This window comes from Quercus suber, unplaced genomic scaffold (assembly GCF_002906115.3).
Source record: "Quercus suber isolate HL8 unplaced genomic scaffold, Cork oak 2.0 scaffold_93, whole genome shotgun sequence".
NCBI lineage: Eukaryota > Viridiplantae > Streptophyta > Magnoliopsida > Fagales > Fagaceae > Quercus > Quercus suber.
This window is the reverse complement of record NW_027069558.1, coordinates 381,219-392,736: the sequence shown is the minus strand read 5'-3', so window position 1 is coordinate 392,736 and position 11,518 is coordinate 381,219. Positions and strand designations below refer to the sequence as shown.

At 33.3% G+C, this 11,518-nt stretch overlaps 1 protein-coding gene across 2 annotated transcripts; it reads left to right on the top strand.

The window, feature by feature from the left end:
* The first annotated feature begins 2,875 nt into the window (after positions 1-2,875).
* Positions 2,876-5,565, top strand: LOC112038500 (F-box/kelch-repeat protein At1g74510). 2 transcript variants are annotated; one of them, XM_024071320.2, is made up of 2 exons: positions 2,876-3,076; positions 3,838-5,565. In XM_024071320.2, exon 2 carries the CDS (start codon positions 3,866-3,868, stop codon positions 5,192-5,194), a length of 1,329 nt encoding a protein of 442 aa, XP_023927088.1. In that variant the 5' UTR covers positions 2,876-3,076; positions 3,838-3,865; the 3' UTR covers positions 5,195-5,565. The 2 variants fall into 2 exon arrangements, with proteins under 2 accessions (XP_023927088.1, XP_023927085.1); XM_024071317.2 differs by having other exon boundaries at positions 2,877-3,076; positions 3,827-5,565.
* The last annotated feature ends 5,953 nt before the right edge of the window (positions 5,566-11,518 follow it).

Here is an 11,518-nt window from a genome sequence, read left to right as displayed (position 1 = left end):
TTAGGAACACCCTAAAAGAAAAGAAAAGAAAGAAAGCTTAAACCTCACGGTTCTCACGGTTCCTCCCACAGAAATCTTCACTAAAATGGCCGGTGGCTGGGGTCATTCATCTTCACCAAATGCTCAAGCCTTAGATAGATGTTAGATCTACCATTGATAATCAGTTTGCTTAGGAAGAAAGGTTATAGAGGAAGAGATGTGTGCTCTGATCTATTTGTTGTATGAGAGACTAAGAGGTGAGATTCTCAAAAAAAAGAGAAAAGATACAGAGACAAAGAGGACGGGAGAAAGACAAGTTGAGAAGAGATCAAAGTGTTTGTGTTTTTTATTGAGTGGGATGAGATAGAGATGAGATCTTTTATATTTTTTAAACAAAAAAATTCCATAGCCACACACTTGTTTTCATGTTACTTTGACATGTATTTTGGTTTTGAAAAATGTGTTTTAGACTACTTGAATACCTGCTACTTTCTCAAAAAAAAGGTTGAATACCTACTACAATTTCAAACTTTAATTTATGTAGTTTTTTTTTTTTTTAATGAAATAAACTTTACTTTTTGAAGGCTACGGATGAATAGAATATCTTGTATATTAGTAGTTTGGTTAATATATTAATAGTTTGGTTAATTATATTAGTCAATTACAAATTTAACATAATATCTTAAATAATTAGAGGGTATTTATTAATCTTTGTAGTAAATTATGAGAAATATTTTCTAATCTTTAATCAAGATATATTTTAACATCTTTAAATATTGTGTTTTGTTAAGATTGTTAAAATTTACCTAATTATTTTATTTATTTTCATATTAATTAATTATTAAATTAATTATGACATCATCACAGTTTGACCACTGTGAGGAATAATTTTTTTTTATTAGATTGTGTAATTTTTGCTTGTTAAGGAACACAATGAAAAAAATTCCTTGAGTCGCCACTGCCTCCATGTATATTTTATTAGATTGTGTAATTAAAAAAACACTGATTAAAGGAAAAATGACGAAATAACCTTAACAAAATAGTTAAGTCATTTTTTGGAATTTACACTCCAAACAGCTATTTTTAAAACAGTTTATCTAAACGCTTAATGTAGCTTTAAAAATAAAAAACACATATTTTCACATTTTTACCAAACGCTTGTCTGTGGTTTTTAAAATGACGTTTGCAAAACGCACGTTTCAAAAACGCTCATTTTTAAAACACACCTTTGTGAACAGCCTATCCAAACAGGCCCAAAATAGAGGAGGAGATAACATGGGGGAAGGGATAAAACTGGTAATTTCCTATCATATTGGCGCTATTTTTTATCGTATTGGCGCTATTTTGATTTTCTGAAGAAAAAAATAGCGGTTAGCCCATCTGCATTTCTGAAAAGGCAAAACTTCAGAGTGTTTTGTAAACGTGAAAAATCTGGATTTTGAAAACGCAAACGTGCTGATTTTTTGGAGCCAAACGATTTGGCAAACTACGTTTTGTCTAAAACGTGCGTTAAGGTTTTATAAACAGCCTATCCAAACGGGCTCATAATATCTTGCTTACATATTTTATAAGGGAAAAAGATCTTCTTCAAATAATTATTACGCTATTTAATTCCTTAGGGAAAACACAATGGTAATGGCCAAAGGGTCCAATGGCATGAGTTTTGGACTTAACTTCCTTAAAAATTTTGGGTCTAATTATTGATATATTAAAACATGACACATGTACCCACCACAAAAAGGACCGTTAACACTATTCTATTTAAGTTTGGTGTTAAAATAATTGCATTACACCCCCTTCTTTTTTTTTCTTTTTTTCATTTTTGTTTGTTTGAGGTAGGAGAGGGGAGATGGAAACAAAGTTTAGTGTTAATCGGGCTACAAGCACGTTAGCCCTCATTTGTGTTACTTAGTGATGGCAAAAAAGTACCAAAGCTTCATATTTTTTTAAGCAACATTAATATTGTCACTTTCCTTCATGCATAGAAAATTCATATCCACATGCACTATTAATTTAGAATAAGGTAATTCATATCCATATGCATTCTTAATTTATGGGGAAAAAAAAAAAAAAAAACCCTTTTTCATTCAATCACTATTCTCCATGCTTTCATTTCCATTCGACCAACTTCTCCATAAACAAAAAGTTCCAAATTCTTTCCCTATCTCAACCCCAAAATTTAGAAAGTATTAATCTAAACCTACTAGTAATTGATAAATCACTATTCACCATGTTGATTGACAGTGTCCAAACTCCAAACTATAGTGACTTAACAATTAACATCAAATATGGATAATCCAAATATTTTCTTTATCAGACCCCCTATCCCTCCAAAATAGAAAAGAAGAATCCAAAATTTTTTACATATATATATATTTATAAATTTAATGGTTCACAAATAGGAAAAAAAAAATTAAAGAAAAGAGAAAACGGAGCAAAGCTAGTGCTTTTTTTTTTTTTTTTAATAAATTGACTTTAAATAAAGATTTAAACTTTATACATCTCCGTTGAAACTGAGAAAAACACCCATTAAATTAAAACACTGTTGTTGTTCCTAGTTGATAAAAGAGCTAAATACATTAGTTTGCAACAGTACTTATCTTTTAATTTTAAATAAAAATTTAAACCTTACAGGACCCCCGTTAAAACAAGAAAAAACACGAGTTAAGTTACAACGTTGTTATTGTCCATAGTTGATGTACAAGAGCTGAGTTCATTAGTTTTGCAACACGTGCAGAAACGGCCGTTAGCGGTTTCAGTTTTGTTTTGGCCGCAAATCTTAAACGGCGACTCTTACTTACTGGTTGGTGGGACCCACTTCCCTTCTCTTTCCGTTAAAAAAAAAAGGTAAATTATTTTTTTATTTTTATGCACCATTTTTATTATTTAATATTAGCACAATGCTCCCTCTCTCTCTCTCATTCTCTCTCTCTCTAAACACAGCGAATATAACCAGAACTAGAGGGAGAGAGAGAGAATCTGAAAGAGAAAGAGAAAGAGAGAGAGAGAGAGAGAGAGAGAGAGCAATTGGGGTGTTATTTAGAGGGAGGTGGAGCTAGGAGGAGGAGAAAGAAGTAAACGTTTTCTTATCCAATTTGTAAGCTTTTTGCTCTGTCTCTTTTGTGTGTGTGTGTGTGTGTGTGTGTTTCTTTTTTTTTGGGAATTTTTTTTTTTCTGGGTATTTAATCATTTATACAGTCTCAGGTGAAGAGAAGGGAAAAAGAATATATGGGTTTGCTGTAAATGGAAATTTTAAATGGATCTGCTTGTTGTTTTTTTGTTGTCTAAGTTTTATAACTGCATAATCAGATTTGGTAAATTTTTATGTATTGGCATTTTTAGTAAAGTCTGGCATGTGATTGATTGTCAATTTGAGTTTTTGTTTCCCTTTATATTTATATGTTGGAATTCACCTGAGATCTGGCATGGTAATTCTCATTTTTCAGGCATGAATTATTGTTTCACAATGGTATGCTGTATTGTAGATTCAATTTTGATTTTTTTTTTTTTTTTGGTGGTTGTTATACATCAGTATCATGCTTTGATTTCTATGGATTTGTTTCTGATTTTTGTTATGCATTGCATTCACTTTTCTTTTGGTTAATTGGAATTTAGATTGATAGAGAGAGAGATTGCTGAAGGGTTTGTGTGAGTTGTTTATTTTTGTGTGATGTCTGCGTGTTTCATTAATGGATAATCTTTTCATGTAAAAGGGGTATGTGGTTTCTTGATTTACTTCAAAGATAACACAGATTTAGTTGATGGGTTTTTGTGTGTGTGGAGTAAATGAGGAATATGAATTATAATTTCTTGACTGATTGGTGTTGTGTTTGGCTTTGATGGTAAGGGTTTCTTTAGGCTGGTTGGATTGAAAAATTCTGTCAACATGTTGGAGGGTCCGTCCTATCTCGTGACGAGGGACTTGCCGAGCTCGTGTGAACAAGAGAGCAAGTGGATTTACAATACCTTCCGTTTGATTGAGCTGTCATGCAGCAAGCGCCGTTCGGAGGATGGAGAAGAACATCCATTGAGAAAGTCATGCAAGGTATCAGATACTCGTGAGGGAGAGGGAACAAGGAAGGGTTCTTCTGATATTGTTCTTGTCCAAACTGAACAACCAGAAGACCAGGACCACACAGGGGAGCAGGCAGATTCAAGTTCTCTTATCCACCAACTTGGGCGAGACATATCCATTAACTGTCTTCTTAACTGCTCTAGGTCTGATTATGGCTCCATTGCATCACTGAATAACAGCTTTCGGTCTCTTATTCATAGTGGGGAGCTATATAGGGAGAGGCGGAAAATGGGTATCATAGAACATTGGGTTTACTTCTCTTGCAGTCTCCTTGAATGGGATGCATTTGATCCAATTTCCCGTCGGTGGATGCATTTGCCTAGAATGCCTTCAAATGACTGCTTCATGTGTTCGGACAAAGAGTCGTTGGCTGTTGGAACTGAACTTCTTGTTTTTGGAAAGGAAATAACTTCCCATGTTATTTATAGATATAGCATTTTAACGAACACATGGCACTCTGGCATGAACATGAATACACCTAGGTGCTTGTTTGGTTCTGCCAGCCTTGGTGAAATCGCAATTTTAGCTGGCGGTTGTGATCCACGTGGCAATATCTTAAAGGTGGCTGAGCTATATAATTCGGAAAAAGGAACTTGGGAGACTCTTCCAAGCATGAAAAAAGCAAGGAAAATGTGCTCTGGGGTATTTATGGATGGGAAATTTTATATTGTGGGTGGAATTGGGGAGGGCAACTCAAAATTGCTTACATGTGGTGAGGTATATGATCTGAAGACAAGGACATGGACCGAGATACCTAACATGTTCCCTGGACGAAATGGAGGGGCTGGGGCGATTGAGGCACCTGCTGCCACCGAAGCACCTCCTCTTCTTGCTGTTGTAAACAATGTGCTTTATGCAGCTGATTATGCACAAAAGGAGCTGAGGAAATATGACAAAGAGATGAACTCGTGGGTCACAATTGGGCGATTGCCTGAGCAGGCGACCTCGACGAATGGTTGGGGACTAGCATTTAGGGCTTGTGGAGATCGGCTAATTGTTCTGGGTGGACCTAGGGCTTTAGGTGGAGGGGTGATTGAGCTTAATTCTTGGGCCCCTTCTGAAGGCCCACCACAATGGGACCTTCTTGCCAGAAAGCAATCCGGCAGTTTTGTGTATAATTGCGCTGTGATGGGATGTTAAGGTTTCCATTTTAGGTGATGCCATTGATTTGTGTGGAGTCCTTTCTGGATGGAATTTACAGTATTCGCTTTTCAAGGAAATTGGATTCTGAGCCATGGGCTATCTCTGCCCTCCTTTTTTGGGGAAATTTCAGGTTTTAATTTAGAGTCAGATACTTTCTTAGAAGGAGGCCTGCAGGTTTACTTTTCGCCCCCCTCCCCTTCATAATTGCTTTGCAACTTTACTTTTCTTTTTTAAGTTACCATGAGAGCTTTTTAAAGTTTGGCTTCATGTAGAACAGGCACAGGTGAATAATCTGAAGTACTGGTACATGTTTTAGGCTGTGATGACTATTTGCATAAGTTTTATTCAATCGTTGCAGAATTGTGTAATTGCTCATGATTCTTATTTGCTTTACTTTTGTTGAAGAGATTAGATCCCTTCCCCATCCCAATCTCCAAACACCCCCCAACCCCCACCCCCCCTCCCCCCCCCCCCCGCACACACACACACACACAAATCTCCCCCGGCAGGCAGGGGGCAAGCGCTAGAAAAAGAAAAATGGCTTTTTGACGGTGAGATGTTTGTGCGATTGACCTGTAGTGTAGCCTTGTCAATGTGAGTTTTGGAAAAAGGTTTTATGACTTTACTTAGCTTAAAGTTTCACTGAGGTGGATTAAAAAATTAGTAACAGAAATGTACATTAGGGTCTTCCTTTTAACTCACTGTCACACTCCATATGTGCTTTATCATTAGAGGAAAGTCCCTGGTGAAATGAAGCCTATTGTTGGTTCTATTATAATTATTTTTGCAACTTGCTAAATACCTACTGCACGTATCTTTTTAACTTGTTTTCTCTTGTTTGTGCACAATAAATTAATTACCCTTTTCAACCCCACCGGTCTGACATGTTTTTTGATAAGTGATTGGTCAGATATGTTACATAAGTGTTCCCCTGGTCTCTGTCCTGTTTGATGCCTAGCTGACAGCTTAGTCTCTCTCTTCAGCTTCTTTTGAATTAATATGGTCAATTTTAACCGTTCAAGTTACACCCCGATGTATCTCTTTGTTCTTAACACGTAAGTCAAATTCATACCTATTGGATACTATTTCTCATTCAATTTATATTGATCTTTAAATGTAGGGTGGATTTGTTAAAAAATTATATATGTGTGATAAGTTCATCTGGTCAGTATATGCCTGCATATTTGCACTTCATTCCCCACTATACTTAATACTGGTTAGTTTCCTTAAGCAGATCTCGAAGTAGCCCTTTTGTGTGACACATTGTTTCTTTGCCACTGCATTAACTATATATTAGGGTCAAGTGATAATCATGTTTGATTACTGCTATGCCAAATGAGTTAGAGGTACTACTCGATGACATTCAGTGTGGTTGGGAATGGTCACCAGGGTGCTATTAAGATGCATATATTCTAAATAATCATCTTCACATATCTGATGAAATTTATGATGCCGCCATTAATTTGGTAATTTTCAATCTTGTTTCCTTAAAGAACTCCCTAGTAATGGTAATTAGGAGATTTCTGGATATATTATTGTTCTTTATGATTTTGTGACAGCAAGGAATTATGGAGGTTGAATATCAGAAATAGGATATTTTGGATCTGAACAGAAGCAAGAAATTAAGTCTTAGTTTTAGTAACCTTATCTTAGCTACATGATCGAATTAATCAAATGGTTGTAATCTAAATCTACCTTGAATATGAATACTAAGAAACATTGTTGGGGCGTCTGCCTTGGAAAAGAAGAGGGGGGGGGGCGCAAATGAGTTCACGTCTGTGTGGTGGGCTTGGTTTTAATGTATGCCAATTTTCCTAAGACAAAGGGGAAACCTTGTTTTAATGCATGCCAATTTTTCAAAGCGATTTACAGGTTTCTTGATTTGTTGAGAAAATTTTGGTCTTTTTCCCACTGCCATGGAATATACACTTGTTGATAAACATGTGTGTGGTGAGCATAGTTTTTCAGCATATCAGCATATTAGAGAGTTCTTTTAGCAGATATTGGACAGTAGTCTGGTAAGCTAGTTATACTGAACTGAGAATTATCAGTGACCAAGGGTTTATGAAAGAAAGAATGCATGTGATCTCTGTCTTTGCTTATTAGTTAAAATATTCTATAGCTTATATATGATTGTTCTTTAGGTCTGATTGTGTCAGAACCTTCTATAAGTAGGTCACGACTCACTTGTGCACCTCCACTATCCAGACTCAAAGAAAGATTTGTTTCTCTGAATGAGAGTTTCTTTATTAAGAGTGTGTTTGAATATCATTTATTTGCTGAAAATAAAAATTTATTGCTAAAAACACTGTAACAAAATAATTTTTAAAAGTGTGAATAGTGCCGTGGGACCCAAAAATAAATTGGTATACGCATTTTTACGTTTTTGACTGGGTCATGAACAGTACCATGGGACTCAACCAAAAATGCAGACGCTGGATTGCATGCTGGAAACGTGCAATCCAAACGCACACTAAATTAGTCCATTTATGCGGCTCCAGACCCAAAAAGAAGAACCATTTGTCTACAACGATAGATTATATTATAAGACCACCATCACATCACTGCAATTGACTTATAAAATTTTACAAAATTTTGAGGTCGACTATAAATCCTCAAATGACTTATTAGAGCCAGTCACATAAATAGTAGCATTCGAGTATAATTTTTTTTAAAATTATTTTAATATAATATTAATTTTATTCTAATATTTTGCCAAATTATTTTACTATTTCGAATTTAGGTCACATCCCAACTCTCTCCTCGCGAGACACTCCAAAAATCTCTCATAAATTAATAACATGGTTGATTGGATTTAAGACTTTCAGATTTTCGTCGGCCAAACCTCCTCCGAAAATTTACCTCATGGGGTACAAAATTCATATGATCATGACTAATACCTTACTGGAAAAAGCAAACAATAATGAGGAAAAGAAAAGGATTGCTTATGATTTCCTCCAGACACACACACACACCAATTCTGAAATCTGTAGGACACCCCCAAACGGTTTTGTACTGTACTGTTTAACATATTTACTTTCATTTTTATCCGGGGCATGAGGGTCACTTTACATGACCCATGTTGTGAACAAGTTGCAACCATCAAAACACCCTTTTAAACAAGTACAGCCTGGGACTCTCTCAGCTCTGCACAGTTTTTGGGGTCCTCTTTTTCACTCAAAGAAATGAATATAAATCTTTGTTGGAGCCAACAAAAAAAACAAAGTACAATTTGTACTACCAAAAAAAAAAAAAAAAAACCAATGAGAGAAAAATATAGGACTATTATTAATTTATTATCATGGGCTTCTGACTCTGTAGAGTTTAGACTTCCTTCAATTTGCTTCCACCGACCCCACGTGATAACCGTTACGGTGCTTACGTGACTTTTTGGATATATATATATATATATATATGAGATTTATTAACATGTGCCTTAGAGCATACATTAGTAAATCATTATAGAAATTTTTTTATGGAAAAAAGAAAAAGTAATTAACTGTATTAATAGTTTTTTCAATTTTCCATAAAAACTATTTAAAAATGGATGGTTAATGTGTGCCCTAAGGACACACATTAACTGGACCCTATATATATATATATATATATATCCAAATTATTCATGTGTTGCTTTTGAGTTTGTGATTATTATTATTATTATTATTATTTTTTTTTTTTTTTTGCTTATTGCTATGGTACTTGGCTTTGTACTTTTTTTTTTTTTTTTGGTGCTTTTCTTCAATAATTCTATGAGCTATATGTCTATTGTCTATCCAAAATAATGAGAGTAATAAATAACACAGAAGGAAAAAAAAATCCTATGAGCAATGAGTAATGGGTTAATTATATTTTTGCTATATTATTATTACATCCCACCTACCATTACTTTCTTTTTTTCTTTTTTTCTCACTGCCTTTCTCTTTTTTCTTGGAAAGAGAAATATTAGAAGTCTCTTATTAAGTCTTATCCATGAACTTTTTAGCTTTGCATTGTCTAATGATCAAAAGAACTTGCAGCAACAATTTTTGTTATATCATATCACAAATAGCTTTTTTTTTTTTTTTTCCTTTTTCTTTTTTACTTTGGCATAAAATTTCTTGTTTGTGTGAAACTCAAGAATAGAAACTTACAAAAAATTCCTTCTTTTTCCTTTTGCTTTCTAGGGAGAATATACTTTCTTCCTTCATGACGCAATCAATTAATTTGTACATGATTTCCATAATTTAAAGGTTAATTTTCTAGGCTAGTGCAACTTCTTTGGCAATGCTCAAAAAGAAGAGATACAAACAGGTGCTACATTCAAAAAAGCTGCACGTTTGGTATTATTTTTCTAATCCTTTGTGCCATGTACACTACTAAAAAAGATAATGTATAAAAATGATACAACCTCATGATTCAAGTGGTCCATAGTGTAAAGCCTAACTTTTCGTTTATGCACATTAGAGGCATATAATTTAACCCAATCCATAAGCTCCTTAGAGTATATCAAAGATAATTGTTGTCTTCTTCTTCTTCCTTCTCTTTTTTTTCGCATTCTTTTTCTTTCCCTTTTTTTTTTCATCGTATCTAGTGCCTAAATGTGATTCGACCATGGAAGTCCCATACTCATGGTTTGAGGTATCATAACCAGGGGTCCAGGGCCAACATATACGTGATGTGGACACAATTGGTTCATATTAGCTTCAAACTATATATATATATATATATATAGATGGGAAAATAAGAGAGAGAAAGAGAGGGAGGAAAAAAAAAAAAACAGAAGAAGATAACGTCATTAATTAGGTAAGGTAAAGTAGAAAGCAATAAATTTTAACAATGATATAGACAATATTGTTTCTTACCTTTTTCTTAAAAAAATATATAGACTTTTTTTAAAAAAAAATTATATAAACAATCAAATCTCTTAGAAACCTAAGGTTTTTTAAAGAGTAAATATTTTGATCCCCAAATTTTGTTAAAAGTTTGTTTTTTGTCCCTAAACTTTAAAATGTTCTTTTTTCATCTCTAAACTTTGTAAAGAATTTTTTCAATAGTTCCGAGACAAAAATAGAGATGAAAAAATAATTTTTTTTCAATTGTTTAGGGATGAAAAACAAACTTTTGATAAAATTTAAAAACATAAATAAAACATTTTCAATATTTTAAGGATGAAAGATGAATTTTTTAATAGTTTAGGGACAAAAAATGAACTGTTTAAAGTTTATGGATGAAAAATCAAACTTTTGATAAAGTTTAAGGACAAGAATAATATTTTATCATTTTTTTAAAAAAATTGTATAGCTTGAATCTCTCTATCTAAATAACTATTTCTTTTTATGGACCTAATTTACTTTTGAGCTTTGTTTTTCTTTTTAATTGAAGCCCAACTTGAGCCCAACTTTGTTACCTTCAAACTTGGGCTTGTAAATGTCTCAATTTTTTGTCTCATAAATAAGAACTAAAAAATTGCCTCAGCTTGCTACAGCTTCGACCACTCACAGCCAATATACACACTTGCCAGACAAACACACAGTTTTATTTCATTTTTTAATGTTAGTACACTTCTAAATATAAAAAAATTGGGAGCAAACTTAAACTATATCATTATAAAACAGGTTTAATGACCACTTTTTGAATCCATTTTTTACGACGATGAGCAAAAGGATTAAATTGACATCAAATACAAAATTGATGGAATAAAATAGCAAAACTAAAACTTAGGTACGAAGATGACAATTGATCAATTCTAAATCCTTGTTTGGTACAACTTAAATTTTTTCAACTTTCTATAAAATAGGTTATTTGGAAAAGATCTACCTAGAAAAAAGTGAGCTTGAAAAAGTGTAGTTACAAACTAGGATACCAAACAGACATTTGTATAATTTGTATTTTCGGCTTTATATAAAAGCATTCACAACAAAAGTGCTAAAAAATATTATTTTTAGCAACTCAAAATACTACTTTATCTATTTTAAGACATCACTTTTATAATACACTCAACATCAAAGGTTTTATTTTAGTATTGAATACATTAAAATGATATAAACTACACAACAAAATAATATATTTAACACAATGAACAACAACCACAACCATTAACACATTAAAATAATATATATATTTTTAATATAGTTTTGGAGCTACAGTAAAGTGTCAAACACGACACTTTATTGTAGCTTAGTTGTCAAAAAGATTTAGGTTTGCCAACCTTGATAAAGATGGCTTTTTTTTTTTCTTTCTAATCAAAGCCCAAACTTAGCCCAATTTTGTTTCCTTTTTCAATTTGGGCCGGAAAAGGATACCCATATCTAAGTCAAAACCAAGTCTTCGAACTCAAATAAT